This window comes from Tauraco erythrolophus, chromosome Z, assembly GCF_009769465.1.
Source record: "Tauraco erythrolophus isolate bTauEry1 chromosome Z, bTauEry1.pri, whole genome shotgun sequence".
In the NCBI taxonomy this organism is placed as follows: domain Eukaryota; kingdom Metazoa; phylum Chordata; class Aves; order Musophagiformes; family Musophagidae; genus Tauraco; species Tauraco erythrolophus.
The window spans coordinates 87,817,714-87,839,496 of NC_141496.1; the positions used below are offsets into that span (position 1 = coordinate 87,817,714).

Below are 21,783 nucleotides of genomic sequence, written 5' to 3' on the forward strand. Positions count from 1 at the left end.
AAATAGTTTTATTTTTCATACTTTAAACCGAATTTTACTTTGTTTTCTTTACCTTTAAAAAATGCTTTGGTCATAGAATCATAGAATCATAGAATGGTTAGGGCTGGAAGGGACCTTCGAAGGTCATCTAGTCCAACCCCCCTGCAAGGAACAGGGATATCTCCTACTAGATCAGGTTGCTCAGGGCCTTGTCCAACCTGGCCTTGAACGTCTCCAGGGATGGAGCATCCACCACCTCTCTGGGCAACCTGTTCCAGTGTTCTACCACTCTCATAGTAAAAAATTTTTTCCTAATATCCAACCTGAACCTACCTCCCTCTATTTTAAAACCATTACCCCTTGTCCTATCATAACTGGCCCTCCTGAACAGCCTCTCCCCATCTTTCCTGTAGGCCCCCTTGAGGTACTGGAAGACCGCTATAAGGTCACCCCGGAGCCTCCTCTTCTCCAGGCTGAACAGCCCCAACTCTTTCAGCCTGTCCTCATAGGAAAGGTGCTCCAGCCCTCTTATCATCTTCGTGGCCCTCCTCTGGACCCTCTCCAACTGGTCCATGTCCTTCTTATGTTGGGGGCTCCAGAACTGGACGCAGTACTCCAAGTGAGGTCTCACAAGGACAGAGTAGAGGGGGAGAATCACCTCCCTCGACCTGCTGGTCACATTAGTATCTTTTGAAGAACACGTTAATTTTATATGGAAACAAGTAATCTCGAGTTGCTTCCTTAATTAGGAAAAAAGGAAGTATTTTCAGTTACTCTTCACTGATTTTAATACAAGGTGCAAATCTTCTAATACCTGAGAAATGTCGGATTCAAAAGACTGTTTCCAAAGGCTGAGGAAATTAAAATGTCTTCAAGAGGTTCCAAAAGCATTGCTTCGAAACTAAAATACAAACTTATTTAATCTCATAAGGAAGACAAATGTAACTACACGATAAACAGAGTAGTGACTCAGCTAAGGTAATCCCTGCGGATTGTCAGTTCCTGCACAGCAAAATATTAATATACACAGTTTTTGCAGTATTCAACACCCTCTCATTTAGTAAAAACACGAAACTTTATATATTGCTGAAATGGGAAAGATTCAATGCAGCAATATCTGCCAATGCATATGCAATACCACTGTCAAACTTTTATTTTCCCTCTAAACAATTCTAGATGTACAGTCTACCTTAGTCATAATTTTTTAAACAACTTTGCCCCAAGTGGTCATCCATTAGTGCATAGGAAGGAAGTTTTTTTCCTGTCTAGAACATTGATGATCTTCTATTTTGTGATGAGCTCTTGCCTAACTCTTTAGAAGCTTGGTTACAGCAGGGACATCAGGAGCTTCACCACCTCCAAGAAAATCAACCAAATGTGACTGGTCTAAACCATTGGAAAACTGCCGTTTGTTCCTACTCAACACAGTTGGAGTAGAGTTCTGCAGTAAACTTCCGAATGACCATTTTGCATTTGAGATGAAGAGAGCCTAGAACAAAGCACAACTGCCCTGTGGCGGCTGCAGTGGGTGTTTTGGGCCTGATTGAGTGCCAGTACCAAAACTGAAAGCAGTAAGATCATTCTTCTCACGAGGACTTACTCTCGTGTGCAAAACTGGCCTGTAAAACTTGTGCATTGGGCCACAGGCGGAAGATGAGCGCTTAAGCATAAAACGGAGAATGTAACTGGGTAAGAAGTAACTTCTTGTACTGCTACTCTTACAGCTTTTTGCTCCTTTTGGTGGTACCTGTGTCAACACAAACACACGGTACAGTGACTTGCAGGTGGTGCTGCGTGGGACCATCAGATAGAGCCAAAGCCATGGAAAACTGACAGGTTCACTAATTTTCAATGCAGGGGGAGAAGAACTAGAACTAGACCCAACAGGACAGGCAGGCAGAAACTGTCGGGTTAACAGTCTTCTGTTTGAAGAAAGGTCTTTGAGGGGTAAAGCGTGGGGACTCAGCAAGGTGACAACCCGACAGGCAGAAACGGCAGAGGAGGGCGCGGTGGCCGAAATGCTGGGAGAGGAGCCAGCTGAATACTGACAGGTAAACAAGCCGGGAGAGAGCAGACATGGAGAGGATAAGGAGGGTAACACAAAGTCCGAATTAAGAGTAACCCCAGTAAAAAGAACACAAAGCAGGAGCTAATGGTGACTAAATTGCAGGTAAGAGCTCTATTACAGACTTAAGAAAAGCCGCGGGTGGTTGGATATTGGGGGATGTCCAGAAAAACAAGCAGGCAAGAAGCCGGGACACACAAGGGGCCAGCAGGGATGAACACACCCATCCATTTCACAAACGAAGGTGGCAATAAGGTTGCCCAGGGAAGTTGTAGACGCCCCATCCCTGGCAGTGTTCAAGGCCAGGCTGGATGAGGCTTTGGGCAACCTGGTGTAGTGGAGGGTGTCCCTGCCCATGGCAGGGGGGTTGGAACTAGATGATCTTTGGGGTCCCTTCCAACCCAAACCATTCGACGATTCTATGATTCTATAATTAGCCGCTTCCAGTCTGTGAACGGGGCGACATTCCGGCTGGGAAGGGCCCCAGCGCCAGACCACGCACGGACTCCACCGCCGGTGAAACCGACTCTGGGCGAGCAGCCCGACCGAAGCGGCGCACGGGGCCGGGCCGTGCCGGGCCCGCCGCAGCGGGCGAACGCCGCCCTGCGCCCGTCAGCCACGCTGCCACCGGCGTGACCCGACGCAGCTCGCCTCGCTCTCGGAGGAGCGCGGGAGGAACGAGCCACTTCCACGGCTGAGGGGAGAGGGGGTGCACGATGCTCGCTCGGTTCCTTCCTCCCTCCTCGCCTGGCGGCGGGCGGGCTACTTCTCGCGGCTGTCCCCGTTCGCCCTCAGGAGCGGAAGCGGGAGCCAAGCCGTTTGTTTTCGGCAAGGCCTGCGCCGAGCCCTCCTCGGCACCCGCTGCCTCCCCCGCCGCCTGGTTGCGGCGTGCCGGTTGGTACCGCCCCGCCTGGCGGGACGAGGGAGCGCGGCCGTATCTCCCGCGGCGGCGGCTGCTGCTCTCGCAGCGGCGGGCGGAGGTGGGCTGCGGGCCTGGCGCCAGCGCGGTGGGTAGTGAGGCGCCGGACCGCCGCGGCGGAGGCGGCGGGAGGGAGGGAGAGGGACCGGGAGGGAGGGAAGGCGGGCAGGCAGACATCGGGCGGGCGGAGTTTCGCTTCCGCGCCCCCTTCCCCGCTTCCGCGCCATCGCGTCTTATACGTGAGGAAGCGGGCGGGCGGTGCGTCCGTGTGGCGGGAGCAGTGCTGGCCGGGGAAGGGGGAGCTTCGGCCGCGGCGGGCGAGCGGAGCAGCGCCTGGCGGAGCCCGAGGCGCGCGGGGGCGGGTGAGCGAGCGGCGGGGCCGGCGCTCCCGGCTGCGTGCGGCGCGGCCCGGCCCGCGTGGGTACGTGTGTGGCGTCGGTGCCGCCGTCGGGCGCCCCGGGGGTCGTTCGGCGGGGGTGAAGGGCGGGCGCGGCGTCCCCCGGCCGCCGGTCGGGGGGCTGCGCGCCGCTGCGGAGCGCGCTGTTGATGTCCCCCTCCTGTGTTGCCCTTGTTTCCGCTCTCCCGCCCCGGTGTGTTTATCCCGGCAGCGGGACCTCGGGCGGCGGCTGGCAGCGCCGGTGGCGGGGGCTGGAGGTGCAGACCCCCCACACCCCCTTCGGCCCAGTTCGCCTGGCGGCAACAGGCGTCACGTCGGTGAGAAAACATGAGCCGAGATTTCAAACCCGGAGACTTGATCTTTGCCAAGATGAAAGGTTATCCCCATTGGCCAGCCCGGGTAAGGCACCCCCTCCTGCCCTGCAGGCCGCGACGCCCTCCCGCTCGGTACCTGTCCTCCGCTCCCCCCCCGGGCCTCCCTCCCTCCTTCCCTCCTTCCTTCCTTCCCTCCTTCTCTCCCTCCCGCTGCTGCAGCTTCGTGTCGCGAAAAGTGCTTTCCAACACCCGTGGAGCGCCGTGCGCGCACGCCGCGTCGCGCCTCCAGCCTCCCCTGGTGGGAGGGATGGCGCGGCGGGGCGCCCGCGGTGTTGGAAGCGGCTGCAGGAGCGCAGCTGCAGGTCCCGTGCTCTGGTTCGCTGTTGCCTTTCTCCTGTAACCAGTAGCCCTCTCCGGTAGCCGTTAGTCGTCCTAATTTGCACAGCTTAGCTTTTAGAAACGAAGGCTGCTGTATGGCAGCGTGACGCAGGAGCTGTGCGAGCACCTGACTGTACAAAAATACTTTTCCCAAACAAATGCTCTTTTTTGACAAAAGAAAAAACCGCAAACTTATGGTAGGGTTACTCTTTACTTTTGAAGTCAGCTGTTCCTGCAGTGCTTCCTGTAGAATAAGCCAAGTGTATCTGACAAGTTGTCTAGTCCTTTTTAGCCCTCTCCTTGCTCCCTTGGGAGAGGCATGGCAAGTTCTATGACTGCTGTAGGTCATTTGATGGCTGTGAAATTGTAGATAACAGACTAATTATGTGATATTCAGCTAAGATTCTGGCTTAAGAATTGTTTTTTTGTGGTTTTTTTTTTTTTTTTTTAAGTTTATTGACCATTCCTTTTTATAGCACTCAACACTTGGGCTTGGACAAGTTATCAGCTCAGTGTAAGAGCAGGAAGTCTTGCTATTGTTTATGCTGAAGGAAGAGTGGTATTTGGGTGGAATTGAGTTGTGCTTTTTCCCTGTAGCACATCATGTCTCTCCTTTTAAAGAAAGTGGTCGTGAAAAAAGTGCTGCTGTAACACAAGAAGTGTTGTCCTTTCCTGTTGTTGCTAATACTGTCTTTGATTCTGCTGTGTTTTTTAACATACAGTTAAAAAGAGATCTGGAGTCCTGCTTTACTTCTTTGTAGCTTTGATTTTTTGTTTTCTTTTTTAATACTTAACACCTTTACTTATTTCTCCCTAGGCTGTTCTTAACTGTGACTTGACTTGAATTATAGTCTGTCTTTTCCTTAGGTGGATGAAGTTCCTGATGGAGCAGTAAAGCCTCCTACGAATAAAATGCCTATTTTCTTTTTTGGCACCCATGAGACGTAAGTCCTTTATATTTAAGGGTCATATTTTCTCTAATGTAGAATGCTGTGCCAACAAGTTAATGGCTTGTCTGAACGTAGTGAGTTTTAAACTGTAGTATTCTGTAGCAGACCACCTCTTCCTAAATTCATCTCTTTTGACAAGACATGCTTCTCTAACGTTTGTTGAAGCTATTCGAGGGAATGGTAGACCATAACGGACGCTTTCCTTGTCAGAAGGGAAAAATAAATCCTGTCCACAGTGGTAAGACTGATGGGTTTTTCTTTCTTCAGTAATGAACTTTAGGTATAGTCCTGCGTATCCTCAAAATTCTTATTCTCAAATAAAGTGAAATAAGACTGAGAACAATGAAACAGGCAAAATTTGAGAAGCAGACAAATAATCATGTATTGGGTTTTGTGGTTTTGTGTTGGTTTTTTTTTTTTCTGGAGAGGTTTGGGGTTGTGGGCGTTGGGTTTTTTATAAGACCTGGAGAGAAAAGTGAGGAAGTGCATTTAGCTTTATACCTGTCAACCTGCAAAATACTAATCTTTGGGTACTTTCAGCAATGCTAGTATTTTCTAGTCATAGAAAACTTGCCTTGAGGACTGTATTTCTCCCACTGCAAAATTTCTTTGTAGATGTGCTGGGTTTTATGCAATTCTGTCTTTTTGAAAATTGTCATATTACCGTGTAGTATGACTGGTTGCCTTAGTGTAGATTTCTAAGACTTCAAATTCAGTGCTGCATTTATTGTCTGATTCATTGGTTGTTTCATTTAGAAGAACCAAAACCTACAATGGAGTGTTTTTAATTCGGCTGTATTTCTCAATAAAATGGCAAACGGTGTGTAAGCACGTCAGAGACAGAAGTTGTGTACACAAGTACTGTTTCTTGCGTTTTGTGGAAATTTGTGGGGTTTTTTTCTTCATCTCGTTAAATATCTGTTGAAATTGGTTTAATCTAGTATTTCACGTCTACCTTTTAGTAAGCCATGCCAAGACAAGATGTGATGCCCCGTTGAAATAAGGAGTAAGCATCCTCTGCTCTCTGTGATGTGACTTGTTACTTGATTCTTTTTTTAAGAAGTGGTTTCCCTGTGGAAAAGATCTCTGTGTGCTTGGCTCATACACTCATGCGTTTCTCCCTCCTTTTCCCTTCTCCTTTTCCCTTCTCCTTTTCCCTTCTCCTTTTCCCTTCTCCTTTTCCCTTCTCCTTTTCCCTTCTCCTTTTCCCTTCTCCTTTTCCCTTCTCCTTTTCCCTTCTCCTTTTCCCTTCTCCTTTTCCCTTCTCCTTTTCCCTTCTCCTTTCCCTTCTCCTTTTCCCTTCTCCTTTTCCCTTCTCCTTTTCCCTTCTCCTTTTCCCTTCTCCTTTTCCCTTCTCCTTTTCCCTTCTCCTTTTCCCTTCTCCTTTTCCCTTCTCCTTTTCCCTTCTCCTTTTCCCTTCTCCTTTTCCCTTCTCCTTTTCCCTTCTCCTTTTCCCTTCTCCTTTTCCCTTCTCCTTTTCCCTTCTCCTTTTCCCTTCTCCTTTTCCCTTCTCCTTTTCCCTTCTCCTTTTCCCTTCTCCTTTTCCCTTCTCCTTTTCCCTTCTCCTTTTCCCTTCTCCTTTTCCCTTCTCCTTTTCCCTTCTCCTTTTCCCTTCTCCTTTTCCCTTCTCCTTTTCCCTTCTCCTTTTCCCTTCTCCTTTTCCCTTCTCCTTTTCCCTTCTCCTTTTCCCTTCTCCTTTTCCCTTCTCCTTTTCCCTTCTCCTTTTCCCTTCTCCTTTTCCCTTCTCCTTTTCCCTTCTCCTTTTCCCTTCTCCTTTTCCCTTCTCCTTTTCCCTTCTCCTTTTCCCTTCTCCTTTTCCCTTCTCCTTTTCCCTTCTCCTTTTCCCTTCTCCTTTTCCCTTCTCCTTTCCCTTCTCCTTTTCCCTTCTCCTTTTCCCTTCTTGTAATTTATTTTTTTTTGTTTCTGGCAGCTGAAAGCACAATATTGTCCTGCCCTTGGTAGCGTATGTGTTGTTCTGGATTGCACTGGAGTTTTGTGCAGTTGTAAACATGTTCTGGGAAGCAGCCTGAATGTAAGGGAGACAGAAATAACTCCTTATCTAAAGCTTTAAAATACCTTTGCAAATTTTGAGAAGCATCATGGCCAATTTTAAATTTAAGCTTAGTCTCCTAAGACAGGCTTGGGTTTGAGAGGTTTTTTTTTTCTTTGTGGTTTATATGGGTAAATTTGAAATGTCTGATCTTACTCTGATATTCTATAAAAATATAGTTTTACTGTGATCTGTTTTTTGTTAGGCTGTAGGATCAGGGATACTACATTTCAGAGATCTGTACAATATGCGAGAAACGAGAAGTCTCTGTTTTTTAGACATTGTGAAGTACAGCATGTTCCATGACCAAGCTGTCTCATGGCATTTGTTCTTCAAGCATGTCACTTAACTTGTGCTCTTTAGAGTGGTAACAGGTGAAACTCCCATGCTTCTTGGTCTTACTTGGCTGTTGCATACACCAGATATCTTTAAGAAACAATAGGAAGGAACAGATCAGGTGAATAAGGAGAATCATAGAATGCTTTGGCTTGAGAGCACCTTAAAGATGATCTGGTTCCAACTCTGCTGACCTGGGCAGGGATGCCTTCCACTAGATGAGATTGCTCAAAGCCTCATCCAGCCTGACCTTGAACACTTCCAGGGATGGAGCATCTATAGCTTGTCTGGAAAACCTGTTGCAGTGCCTCACCACCCTCAGAGGGCAGAATTTCTTCCTTTATAGCTAATCTAAATCTCCCCTCTTTCAGTTGAAAGCCATTGCCCCTTGTCCTATCACTACATGCCCTTGTAAAAAGTCCCTCTCCAGCTTTCCTGTAGGCCCCCTTTAAGTACTGGAAAGCTGCTATAAGATCACCCCGGAGCCTTCTCTTCTCCAGGCTGAACAGCCCCAACTCTCTCAGCCTGTCTCCATAGCAGAGGTGCTCCAGCCCTCGGATCATCTTCGTGACCCTTGCTGAGGGTGCACTCGATCCCACTGTCCATGTCGCTGACAAAGATTTTAAATAGCACTGGTCCCAGTACCAACCCCTGGGAATGCCACTAGTCACTGGTTTCCACTTGGACATCGAGTCATTGACTGGAACTCTTTGCGAGCGACCATCCAGCCAATTCCTTATCCACCGAGTGGTCCATCTGACAATTCCATGTCTCTCCAGTTTAGAGACAAGGATGTTCTGTGGGACGGTGTCCAGTGCTTTGGACAAGTCCAGGCAGACAATGTTAGTTGCTCTTTCCTGATCCACAAATGCTGTAACTCTGTTGTAGAAGGCCACCAGATTTGTCAGGCAGGATTTGCCCGTAGTGAAGCCATGTTGGCTGTCACCTGTCAGCTTCTTTTTTTTTTCCCATGTGACTTAGCATAGCCGCCAGGAGGATGTGCTCCATGATCTTGCCAGGACATAGGTGACTGACTAACATGTAGTTCCCCAGGCCTTCCTTTTTTCCCATTTTTAAAAATGAGGGTTTTGTTTCACCTTTTCCAGTCAGTGGGAACTTCACTGGACTGACGCAACTTCTCAAATGTGATGGATAGTGGCTTAGCAGCTTCGTCTGCCAGTTCCCTCTGGACCTCATCATGTCCCATGGACTTTTCCACCTTCAGGTTCTTTAGATGGTCTCGGACCTGATCTTCTTCTCCAGTGGGTGTTTCTACATTCTCCCAGTCCTGCCTTTGCCTCCTGTGACTTGGGCTGTGCAGCTGGAGCTCTTGCCAGTGCAGAGTGAGGCAAAAGAGTCATTGAATATCTCGGCCTGCTCAGTGACTTTTTTGAATAGTCTTCCATGGCATGTAATTTTGTTTAGATGTTTAGCTGTAAAGACTGACTTGGTGATGCTTCAGGAATTAGGCAGAACTAACAATTTTCTGTGCTTTTTTAATGGGAATTAAAATAAATTGCGTAAACTTGTTCTCCACTGTGCTTCTCATGGTTAGAGTTACACACCTGTGCAAAGCTAGGCTTTATGTACCTACAGCACATTAGTAGTCCGTACGTATGCAGCCTATCTTACTCTAAGTTGTGGCAATTCTGAAAATCCAGATAATGATTTTAATCATGTTAAAAGGTCCTTCTGTATCAAGGATGATGCTTTCTAGCTGTGTGGATGGTGACAGTAGGGAAAAGAGGGAAAATGAAAACAAGACTGGCGTGGGAATAATTCTTACTTGACTTTTAGGAATAATATTAATTCAGTTTTGCAGGTTACTATACACAAGTATAAAGTTGGTCTTTGAGAAGAGTCAACAATATCAATCAACCTTTTGTCGAAACACAACTAAATATGTTGCTGCCTGTGTGCAGTGAACAGATACGTGCTTCTTAAAACACGTTTTGGGAGTTTAGTTGAGGTTTGTCTTGTTCATTTCCATACTGTCTTACTGCAGCAACAGTACCCTTTCCTAAAAGAGTAATAAAATAGATACTATTTCAATAAAAGCTTTATTTGGATCTGTCATGCCGGTAAATCACATCAGTGCAAATTTGGGTTGGTCACAGACAAACAGGAGGTCACGCTGAACCCTATATACTTGTATAGTTTCTGGACCCTGAATGTTAGGGTAATGTCTCTTCATTTGATTTTCTTGTTCCTTTTTCTGTTTGGAACGTGAGGATTTAACTACAGCAGCCCACTAAGGTACATGACCTTTTCACAGTAGCTGATTTCTAGTATTTTTCAAAGCCAGAGGCTCACAGACCTTGGAAGAATGCTTCCCTGCAGGGGATAGGGAAGAAGAGAGGCAATGTTTCCTGGTTTTGCCTTTCTGGTTTCTGTTTCTCTCCCTCTCTGTCTTTTGGCCTGTTTAAACAGGCTTTGCAGGTGCGTGTGTCTCACGCTGGCTGAATCCTCTTTCACCATCTCTTGCAAAGAGGTGGGTGATTTGCAGCCTAGTCTGTGACAGTGGCTTTCTTAATGCTTTGTAGGCATATGTGAGTATTTTACTGCTGCGGTAGGAAACGCTGAAGCTTTCCAGATGATCTTATGTCCTTTTTTTTGTTGTTTAGTAGGGTGTAAGTCTAAAGCAGCTCTTTGTTCTTCAGCATAAACCAGAATAATGGTTCTCAGTAGTATGTCACCTTGTTTTCCAGACTCTAACTTGGAGAAGCTAGCAGTGTGGCTGCTGTGACTTGGACATGTGAGAAGAGCTTTAGTTCCAGAGCTTACAGCGGGGGTAGTGCTGTGCAGGAGTGTCGGCTGGTTGTCCGACAAAGATCCGCAGGCAGCGTTAAGACCTCTACTACAAGAGTAGCTTCAATCAGATATTTGTAGTGTTTTCTTTGTCAAGAAAAGGATTGAGAGAGAAACTTAAAATAAGGAACAGTTTAAAGTTCTTTTTATTGGTTAAATTTGGTAACTCGACTTAAGAGGTCCTGTTGTCGTGCACTGAAAAACCACTGAATTAGTGCTGAATTACATAGCATTCTTACAAAGATGTGGACAGTTAGTGTATGCAAGTGTTGTTTTTTGTGTCCAATGCACTAAAAATTATTCTTAAGTTTTGTATTTTAAACGGATTATTTTTAATTTAATAACTTCGAAAGATTTTCTTTGTCAGCTTGGAGCCATTTCTTCTCCTTTCAGTTGCTCTCTTGCCTTACGTTGTCCAGATTCAAGGATTCTTTATTCTTAACCTTCAAGCCAGATTTTTTTTTTCCTGAGGAAGCAATTGCTTTTTCTGTTTGTTTACAAGCTACTTCGTTTTCAGTTGTTCTGACTCACAGTAGTTGGTTGTCCTGTCAGCTGCAATCTTAAGGTGCAGCAGCGGCTGTTTCTCGCCCGACACTCGAGACTGTGGGCAGCAGGGGGTCCGTATTTGTGCTGGTAGTAATGGAAAACTTGGACTGTTGAAGGCACAAGTTGAGAAAACTAAAAACGCTTGTGTAGCAATGTTAATTGTTGCAGTAGTAATTAATTTCTTATCTTAATAACGTTTGGTGCTTACTTCTTTGAAAAGGCTAGCCATATAAAATGTGGAATTTTCTTCTTTTTGTTCTTTCTCTCCTTAAGGGCGTTTTTGGGACCAAAGGACATATTCCCTTACTCTGAAAATAAAGATAAATATGGCAAACCAAATAAAAGAAAGGGTTTTAATGAAGGGTTGTGGGAAATTGACAACAATCCCAAAGTGAAGTTCTCTCATCAGCCGGTAAGTTATGTGAAGTTTGCAAATCTTTGTTGCTGTACTGTTGAGGCAAGAAAAGGGCAATGAGCGTTTCCTTGTTGTAGGGCATTGAATTATTGCTGTAGTTTAACTGTGGGTCAGATAATATATTTTTTAATTGTTTATTTTATTTTTAATTGATTTCTAGTATTACTAGCGTAAAAGAGATGGCAGTGTTGTTTAACTGGGGACATCTGTTTATTACAGTAAGCTCATGAGGGATCATCTGGGCAGTTTTGAAGCACAAGGCTAAAAGTTTTAACACTTTTTACAGTACACATCAAGTTTTACTTATAGCTACAAGCATATTTATTTATACTTATAACTCTATTTATTACGAAGATACTTATCTTTGGAACTTTGCAACTGTGCTTGAAAAGTGGTAGTTTTTGGAATTGCAGTCACTCTGCTTCTTTGTGTCCTCTAAACCCAAGTGCTTTTCTCCACCAGTACCTTTGTAAGATTTCGGTACATGCTTTCTTAGCACACAGTATTTTCCTTCTAGCGACTGGAAGCAATGTGATGCTTGCCTTTTGCCCTCAGACTGTCACTTGACTTCTTTGACACAATTTTTGTCCATCAGTAGTTTCTTGCCCTCTTGGTTCAGTGTTCCAAGCTTAAACTGGAGCCGTACAGTGCTGCTCATAAAAAGACCCAAATTTAATCTGAAGACAAAGAAGTTGTCTTGCTCGTTTTGTCTTTGTCTACCTCCGCTGAACATTCTGTAGCCTTTTGGTTTTGCTGTGTACGCTGGACCCTGATCACATACTGGGGGCTCTAAACAATGCTGCAGTAATAATAAAAGGAATTGGTATTTTTTGGTATTACTTGCAACTCTACGCAACACGCCAGATTGCCGTTTCAGCACCAGTTAATCCCTGCTTCATAAGATATCCCACGTTACTGTGTTTCTAGTTTGAAGGAGAACATGGAAAAGAAAAGTAAAGGAGTTTCTGAAGCATAGTCAAGAAGTAAGATGGTGTAGTCCAGATGTGCACTTTCTCTGCTCTGGGATATGGAAGGATGTTAATCTCCTCATCACAGTGGGAAGGACTGTATTAATAAGGGACAGATTCTCTCAGCTGCTGTAAAATATGAGTCAGTGTACCATCTTGCTGTTTTCTTAGTGACAGTTTAGGAGAGATGCTCCCTTGATGGCTGAGGTAGTTGTGAACCCTAACTGAGTTGCATTTTACCAGTCTTTCTAACAAGGTGAAAATCTGGGTATGAACAATCAGTGGTAACAAGCTTGTCTGATACTCTGCTTCACGGCAGGAATCAGCAACTTCAATTACTGATTCCCAAATAATTACTGAATTACTTCAACCTAAGCAGCGCTCTGGGTTGCTTTGAAAGCATCTCAGACGTTCCTAAATACATTTCCAATTGGAAATACACAAAATGAGATGCATGCAAGCTGTAGTTTTATTGGGAGTTCATGGGGAAGCGTGTACCTGTTTTAAGGGTATCAGAGTGGTTGGCATCAGCCTCTGAGGGCCAGTCACCTTCCCATCTTTGCCAAAGAGGAATGTGTCACAGGCAACAAAACACTCACCTCAGGGAATTTGGCGCAATGTAGCCGATTCAGGTAAGATTTTTGTTACTAATTCTGGTAGTTATAAACAAAGACAAACAAAGACTTGGAGAAGCGGGCCTCTGCGCGCTGGTCCGCGACTGCCCTCGGGTGAGGCAATGGCGGCGCAGGAGGCGGTGAGGCCGGTGTGTGCTAGCTACTTTGCATTTGCTGCTCCTTCTTTCTTACTCAGCAGCCGGGGCATGGGCTCCTCCGCCGGCCGCAAACCCTTCGGAGCCGTCCCTTCTGTCTCCTCCCTGCCCCTGCTCCCAGCTGCTCCGGCTGGAGCCTGCCGTGGGCGGCTCCTCCTGTGCCCCTGCCTTCCCACATCCCTCCTGCCCTGCGCCCCCTTCGCCTCAGCGTCCCTGCTGCCCTGCGCGGGCGCCGTGTCCGCCATCAGCCTTGCTCCTGTGGAATCTCCCCAGCCCTTCCCGGCAGCTGCTCTTCTCCTCAGCGACTCCCTTCCCCAGGGCGGCGTTTGCCGAGGCGCCATGCCTGGTGTCCTTTCAGGGAGTGTGCCACTTTGCCTGTTGAGCCGACTGAGACTGGTCCTGACCAGCTCGGGGCAGTCCCCGACCGGGACGCCTGCTAGCTGTTCTCCAGGCTGCAGGGTTTAGGAGACCATCAGGGAGGGCAGTGTCCAGCCTCGGAAATGGAGACGAGTAGTTGGCTGTGAAGGCTGAGGGGAAAGGTAACAGGAGTCTGCTGATAAGTACAGATGCTGTTTTCCAACAATATTTGGAAATACTGTTAAATTAAATCACTATTAAAGTAGAATAGTGTACTACGGCCTATTAATCATAGAATCATAGAATGGTTTGGGTTGGAAGGGACCTCGAAGATCATCTAGTTCCAACCCCCCTGCCATGGGCAGGGAAAATATATTAGTATGTTGCGGTATGCAGCACGCATTGGTGAACGGGCAAATTTTTTTAGCTGAGGTCTTGGAGATGAATGTCTCTTAAGATATTCCTTGATCTCTATATTTGATCTACATACAATTCTTTGATTTTTAAAAAAAAGATATTTAAAGTGAAGGACAGTTACTGGACAGTAGCAGGGAAGACAGGTCAGTTGTCAGAGCCTAAAAATTCAGGGTGAGTAAATAATGTTGTGTTTGGCCCATGCAGCAGGTAAGATCAGAGGGGAGTGGGTAATCACATGGAGAGCTGGCAAAACCAAGCTTTTATTCTGTATCAAAAGATAATATCAAAATGACAGGCTTGTCAGCTATCCGTATAGGATTCACTTGCAGTTTGCTTCTGTTTTTTCCTGTTCTTTTAGCGGGTGTGTTTTGTCTTGGTAAGTCTTCGAGTGTCATGTTTTCTGTTGGACTGCCAGAAGTGGCTGGAATGTTCTGAAAGCAGTATTTCTACTTGGCAGATGTGGCTTGTCACTGCTAGTAAGGGAGGTAGAGGGCAGAAGAGAGCTGTAGTTTGGGCTGAAATCCAAAACCACTTCCTCATGGGGGTAGAAATTAAAGAGGCAGGGGAGTTCTGCCAGCTTTGTTTGAAGGAGCTAGTATTTAAAGAGCGGGAATGCTATCCACAGTGTAATGGAATAAAAACCAGTAATTTTGGCTTTACCTTCTCTGTTTCCATGAGTTTAATTCTTTAGCCTTTATTATAATCTTTTTTTTTCTGCTCATATTTTCAGGAACAGGTAGTTGGCTCACTTAGCATTGATAGGTCATTTAAAAATGAACTTCTTGGCAGTAGCATCACAAGTTGTATTTGAATAAAAAGATTGTTTGGGGTTTTTTTTAAGTTATACATGAGAAAATTCTTATATTAGAGTATTTTTAGTGTGAAAATAAGTTGGTATAGTATTAGAGCTTGAAAGTTTGATAATGAAAATGAACTTTAAACTGAAAAATGTAGAAATTAATGAAACGTGTATTTTAATATTCTTGTAGTTCTGATAAGGGGTTCCTTAGCATGACTGATTCTTCGGTAACGAACAGTTGGCAGAACACCTCTCAGTATTGTTACTCTGTAGTTCAGGAAGGGATTTAGATCTCATTTTTGATGTTTTTATATTGAAGTCCCATCCAGCTGTTAACACTCCTATCAAAGAAACTGTTCAAGAAAGCAGTCAGGAGCCTGCTGAGGGCAGTGAAGAAAAAGCAGGAGCCAAAAGAAGAAAGTCTTCTGTCCCCAAAGTAAGTGACTAAATTTGTGTTTTGTTCTACCAGAAATGTTTTTAAGTCAAAACTGTATTGCCAAGTTTTTACTTAAACACTTTAAACTAACAAGTGTTTTACTGGTGTAACTGCCTTACCTTTTCTTCTTCTCAGACATACATAGAGGAGTATTTTTGTCTTTCTGTATTCCTTTTCAGGTGCTGTACATGTGTTTGAAGAGTCAGTTCTTTACTGGTCTGTATTTCTGTCGTGGTTTAACCAGGCTGGCAACCAAACACTCACCCTGCCCCACCCCTGGGGAACAGGGAAGAGAATTAGCGGGGACAAAGGAGGGAGACTCGTGGGTTGAGATAAGAAAAATTTGCAAGTAACAATTATGTAAAATTAAAACTAATAATGATAAAATAATAATGATATATGACTATACATGTAATGATGACAATATGTACAAACAAGTGATGCACAGTATGGTTACTTGCCACCCAGTGACTAACGCTTGTCCTGTCCCAGCAAGTGATCCTGAAGCAGGTTAAGTCCTGACACCACAATCCTGGATGAGTGAGAGGCCCGAAAAGAAGGCGAGAGAGAGAACTCCAGTAGTCCAAGAGAGCCCTCAGAAAGGAGTCCCCCAACTTCCTGGTCAAACCTCATCTGTGCACGGGGTATAATGTTGCATGATATGGAATACTCCATTGGCCAATCCAGCCCTCAGTCCTGAGTCTGAGTTCCAAACATAAGGGGAGTTGTGGCCCCTTTTCCCAGCTATGCTTCACCCCCAGCCTGTTGCACTCCTGCACACTGGCAAAAACATGGGAAGCTGAAAGGTCGTTGCTGTCTCAGTACCAGTTATAAACATCAGTGTGCTATCAATGTTGTTCTCCTAACAAATTCCATACTAAACCCAAAACAGAGCTCTTCTAGCTGCTAAAAAGGAAAACTGTGTGCTGGTTAAAACCAGGACAGTTTCTAAATTGTTATACACTTAGGCTAAATTCATACGGTATGTCCTTGATAGGAGAAGGTGGAAATTATCACCAAAACTTAGCTTTAACTTTCCCTTTCTCTTTTTGAAGAGATCTTAATATCGTAGACACATGTGACTGTCTCTTTCAGTCACGACAGCTTTTGTTGAAAAGCCTAACAGAGCATTAAGTCCTGTCTGGGCTGAAAGGGCTCTTCAGTGTATTTGCCTGAACAGATTGTAAGAATCACTTCAAATCAGGCCGTACTCCTAAAGGACTAATCAGGATACCAAGGGAGATAAAGGATTTCATAGCGATATCAGTTGAACTCTTGAGTCAGGAAACTATCTGTGAGTGTACAGTAGTTTATATAGACAGAGTTCAGCTTCTTTTTTATGTAAATTTGTGCATACCTTAGAATCCTTCCGAAACAGGATTGGGTTCTCTTTAAAATACTGTGTTCATACTAAGAAAATGCCTTTCTGTCTGAAACATCTTTGTTTCAGCTTGTTGAAAGCCTGTGTACAGGTTGCTGTACATAAAGAGGTGAACCTTCCTAGCTTAGTGTACACGTAATTACACTAGTGTAGCGCTCTGCTTTGAGCTTTCTCTGTCCTTGAATGTTTTGTTTTGTTCGTGTGGGATTACTTCTCATTATAGCATGGAAGGGATGTTATGTGTCATCTCTTCTTTCTCTTTTTTTTTTTTTTTTAAAGAGGATAGAATCCTAAAATGACAAAAATTATAGTGCAGATGGGATTGATACATTTATGGTATCTCATTTATTGTCCTGGTTTTGGCTGGGGTAGAGCTAGTTTTCTCCTTACTAGCTAGAATAATGCTGTGTTTTGGATTTAATACGGGGTTTGGTATGGGAAGAATGTTGATAACGTGCTGATGTTTTTAGTTGCTGTTGAGGAAATCAATGACTTTTCAGCTGCCCGTGTTTTGCCAGTGTGCAGGTGCACAGCAGGCTGGGAAGGAGCATGGCTGGAGCAGTGGGCCCACAACTCTGAGCCTAGGATTTGATTTTAGGCTTAGCATTGAGGCCCAAGCTGGCAGATGGAATATTCCACATCATGCAATGTCATGCTCAATCTATAGATGAGGGTTGGCTGAGGGGCTTTCTCTTTGGGGCTCTCTCTCTTGGGGATTGTGGTTTCGGGACTTCTCGCTTTCAGGATCGCCAGCCAGGGCTGGGCAGGGTGTTGGTCAGCGGGTGGTGAGTGACTGCACTGTGCATCACTTGTTTGTGTGTATTACTATAATTTTAATTATTATTTTATCGTTATTACTTGTGATTTTATTTTATTTCAATGATAAAATTCTTCTTCTCTCAACCCATGAGTGTCTTTTTCGCTTTTGCCCTTCAGTTCTCTTCCCCAACCCCTGGGGGTGGGAGAGGGCAAGCGAGCAGCTGTGTGGTGTTTAGTTACTGGGATTAAGCCACAACAAGGCTTTAAAAAAAAAAGCCTCTACAAAACGGGAAAAAGGGCATAGATTAGATGACAGCAATTATCACTAATTACTATCTCACCATGATAAAACAATTTGTTTGTGTGTTTACTACATGAAGTCTTTGTTTAGCAGAATGATACTCTTTGCTAATTGTGGTCCGTGACTCGGATATCCATCTGTGTGTAACAGATAAACAGGGATCCAGCTGAATCTTGAATGTTGGCGTGAACACTTAGAAGTGTTCATGCAGTGGTGATGTAGTGGAAAAGTGTGGTTATGTTATCATGAGCACAAAGTGGAATGTGAGTTCCACCATAGCACACTGCTGTATTTTGACCTGTTCTGATAACTATCTGCAATCGTGTGCTGGAGAAAGTGGTCCTCTCTTAAGCTTTTAATGTGTGCCTAGGAAAGGAGTTTATCTACAGGCTTAAACTAAAGTGAAATGCAGCCTGATGGTTGTAAGCATGTTCTCTTTCACTATGAAATACTTTTTAATGCATTTTTTTACTCTATGGTGACTCCCTTTGCAGTTATCCCCTAAAGGGAATAGTAACTTACCTGCAGAAGCAGAAACAGAAGAAAAGGAGATGGATACTTCAAAGGAAGATGATCTGCCTTCTGAAAAAAGCAGTAAAGAAGTATGTGAAAGCTTCTTCTATGTACCAGAGAACATCTTAATATTATGTTGATTGACATAAATCTATTACTTAGTACTGAGAAGCTACAGTTATTACTACTGTGACAATGTCATAGAAAACTCCCTCTGTGTTCACTTATGTTTATACCTGTCATTGAAGCTAACAGGAATTGAAGCATCCACAGAGAGGAAACTTTTAGTCTGGCATGTCTTTTTAAGCTCAGTTAAAACAGGTGGAAATGTGATGTTTTCTATCACTTACTCTGTATTACAAACACACTTTTTAAAGGACTAGATAAAGAGTTTAGGTAGACTAAAACATGACTACACACTTTTATTTAAAGCAGAGTATTATTTAGTACTTACTTTTCTTCTTACCTTTCAGAAAAAAAATCTCAATAGCCAGATAATCAGGATTTTAATAATTTAAAAGCAGGAGGTGTCTTCATATATGTTACGGGATTCTTGTCTAAATTATGAGCCAGAGGCTTCAGTTGTGGAAAAAACTTAGAATAATTTAAAATATATCTTTATTTTGTTAAGACTCGTGGTATCATTTTTAATCTTCACAGGATGTGATGAAAACAAATGATTCTTCTATTCCTAAAGCTGCTAGAAGAGGAAGAAAACGAAAGGTAGCAATATGTTTTAATTACTTTACCTTACTGGAATTTCTGGATGTGATGATACTGGATGTTACTTTCTTTCATGACAGATTATGTATAAATTGAAGTGCTTGACACCCTCCTCCCCACCTTTCAAATAGCTGAAAGATTTGTAGGAACAAAAGTTTTCCCAGAGGGTGTTTTACAAGTCTTAATTCTGTTTGAACTTAGTGTAGAGTGTCCCATCTTTTCCCAGTCCATTGCAGATAAGAAAAACTAAGATATGAACTGTTGCTAGACTGGTAATAGTCTAGTTTAAGCTCTGAAAAATTTCTTCTGACGTCTTTATCACACTGAACTAACACCTGAAATACTCCGCCTTTTCATGAGGTTGTGATTTTTGTGGTCTCGTATGTACACCTGGGAAAAAATGGAGTTACTTCAAAAGAGGCAGTTCCAGCTGCTTGCTCAGCATGCTCCAGCCTTCGTGTTCACATGGTCACACTGCAAACCAGATCAGGGCACTGACCCAACTGAAAACTAGATTAAACTGGGGCAAAGTTTAATTTGAATTTGAAACCATTAAACTTGCAACATTAGTGCTGACAGCAGGGATGGGTGAGTGCAAAGTAACTGCTACCTCAGCATGGTAAGTAGCATGCTGAGTGTCATTTTCTCCATGAAAAAGAAAGATAGGTGTTTGGATGCTTTTACAAAGATGACTCGAATACTTAAAAGATATAATTTAAAGAATACTTAATATTAATTAAATTAATATTTAATAATTTAAATAATAATTTAAATTAAATATAATTTAAAGGTTTAAAAAAAAAAGAAATTTTATAAAAATAAACCTAAAATAAAATTCAAAGAAAGCTTCTAGTCTGAAACAGCAAGAAGTTGAAAGAATGTCTGTGACTATGCATACATGTGATTTCAGCTTGTAAATCTATGTGAGAAGCCTCACAGATAACAGGGGGGAAATATATATCTCATTCTTTACTTTTTCAAATCCTATGGTTTGGTCTTTTTTCTTTTGTTTGAGGTGGGTGTTTTTTCTTGGCATCATAAGGCACTGCAGGCCTAAGGTGATTTCCTCTGTCATGTTTACTAGCTTCAGCTGACAGACCTGTGCTTGGCATGTGCTGTGGGTGGCAAGGGGTTTAACCAGAAATTTGCATTACTAACAGAAAAATGTTACATTTCAAGGGATGTGGTGTGTGCCTGTGGGTCAGAAAAGAGGGCTGGCTATGCAGTTATATGGCTCTGAATGCATTTCTTATTTGCCTTAAATACAGTGTTGTCTTTTCCTAGGTTTGTAAAAAGGCATTCTAACAAGAATTTTTCTGCCTTCGTTTACACTGTCTTTCTGTAGACTGCTGGAAAGCACAGTTCATATGAGAGATGCATCTCTACTCTGTTCTAGATTTAAGTTTGTCTCCACTCTTCAAAATTGTCTTTTGTCCACAAAGAATGTTGAGATAAATATGTATTTGCCCATAACTTTTCTGTTGCTGCTAGCTGATGCTCCTGAATCCAGGACACTAAGTTCTGTAAATATTTTCTCCAGTTGGGATTTTTCTTAATTCTTTTCATCTGTATGTATGGATATGGAATGTTTCTGCAGGGCGAGATGTATCCCTTCATCGAGATATTCTTTTGTCATAAGTGCTATCTGTCTTTACAACTCACCTCCCCTAGAATGACTATGTGGGTGGAGGTTATTATGTCCCGTTAGTGCAGGTCAACACACAGTTTTTTATTGTGAGTAATTTGTTACAGAGCTGGAAGCAGTTGTTTTTCTGAATAGCTTCGTCTACTGGCTTGAAACTTTGATGCAGCTGGGGAGATGATAGCATCTAAAAGAGTGTTTGGGGGCGGGGGGAATGGTCTTACCTGCTTAAAACTGGGTTTTGGCGTACTGTTATGGTGGTCTTAAAAGATTACTTGTAAGTATTTTTTACTTCATCATACCAAGATAGCTTGTTGCTCTAAAGATGAATGGGCTGTTTGAAGTTATTGGAACATTACTGTGTCAGATAGTGATGGTACGGAGAGGAGGAAATTAGTGATACTTAAATATAATCTGTTACTAAATTTGTAAAGTTTTTTTTTGTGTGTAGAAGCAATAGTGTACTGATGCTTTTCTAGAAGTTTAAAACTGTTGTTGGAGAAAGTAATTGGGGAAACCAGTGTCCTGTGTGGTTATTTTTTTAACTTGTGGAATTCGTTCTCTAAATTAGGCTGATAAACAAGCTGAAGCTGAGGAAGCAGCAGCTGTGGTAACTGCAGCAGTGGCTGCAGCAGCTCCTGTGCCGGGATCTCCAAAAGTAAGCCCCAAGAGAGGAAGACCAGCAGGTAACTTTAAAAGAAAGGATTATTTATTTTCACCACAGAAATACCTTCGTAGAATTAGTCAGGGAGCTGTCTTTCCCTTAAAGTACTACAGAGTATTTTCTTGTGCTAAAGGCAGTCTTTGCCAATAGATTGTAATGGGAAAACACCTCATTTCAGACTGAAGAATACAGGACGTAAATGGATTTAAATTGTTAGCATTAATGCTCGATCCTTGTTGGTTTTGGGTGCCAGAATCACCTTTAGAAAAGCCTGCCTCACAGAATGCTGCTAAACTGCTGGTAGTTAGTAAGAGCTTTTCTTGCATTGTTGCTGCATGCCAGTTTATGTTCATTCAAGGTCTATAAAATACTTCGATTGTGTTAGAATAGCCATAAAACACAAGGAAGAGACTGGGGTTACACAGAACCTCTAGGTGGAGCTCAGGGAACAATAAAAACAGAGCTGGAGAGACTTCTTGGAAAGGATGTTTAAGACAGTCTGTGATGATTGACAGGCAAATGAAAAGAAGATATAACTGCTTCATTTTAAATGTGTAATTAGAACCATTTGGTCATAATTCTGCAGTGCTTGTTTCTTTCGAAGTAGCAATGATCTAATTCATTGGAATTTTTGTGGTAAGCTTGCAGATATGCTTGAATTGATCACTAACTACTACATCAGAAAACAGTTCTTGCAGCAGTTAAGTACGTTGTGTGAGCATCTAAGCTGGGAAACAAATACTTTATACTCATTTGTATCTGCTGTGACAGTATGAAAATAGCTTTAGAAAGTACAACCACAGTTAACTAGACTTATTTACTCTTGCCTTAGAAGCTGTGAGAAAACTACTTATTATTTCAGCTCCCTTCCACCTTCCCTCTTTTATTAAAGTTTTA

At 43.5% G+C, this 21,783-nt stretch overlaps 1 protein-coding gene across 1 annotated transcript in view; it reads left to right on the plus strand.

The window, feature by feature from the left end:
- The first annotated feature begins 3,643 nt into the window (after window positions 1–3,643).
- Window positions 3,644–21,783, plus strand: part of PSIP1 (PC4 and SRSF1 interacting protein 1) — a 37,070-nt gene continuing 18,930 nt past the window's right edge. Inside the window, exons 1-7 of the mRNA XM_086628984.1 lie at window positions 3,644–3,759; window positions 4,920–4,996; window positions 11,016–11,154; window positions 14,787–14,903; window positions 17,839–17,946; window positions 18,518–18,580; window positions 20,794–20,908. Coding sequence (XP_086485110.1) covers window positions 3,688–3,759; window positions 4,920–4,996; window positions 11,016–11,154; window positions 14,787–14,903; window positions 17,839–17,946; window positions 18,518–18,580; window positions 20,794–20,908 — 691 coding nt within the window. The 5' untranslated portion in view covers window positions 3,644–3,687. The remainder of the gene's footprint in view (window positions 3,760–4,919; window positions 4,997–11,015; window positions 11,155–14,786; window positions 14,904–17,838; window positions 17,947–18,517; window positions 18,581–20,793; window positions 20,909–21,783) is intronic.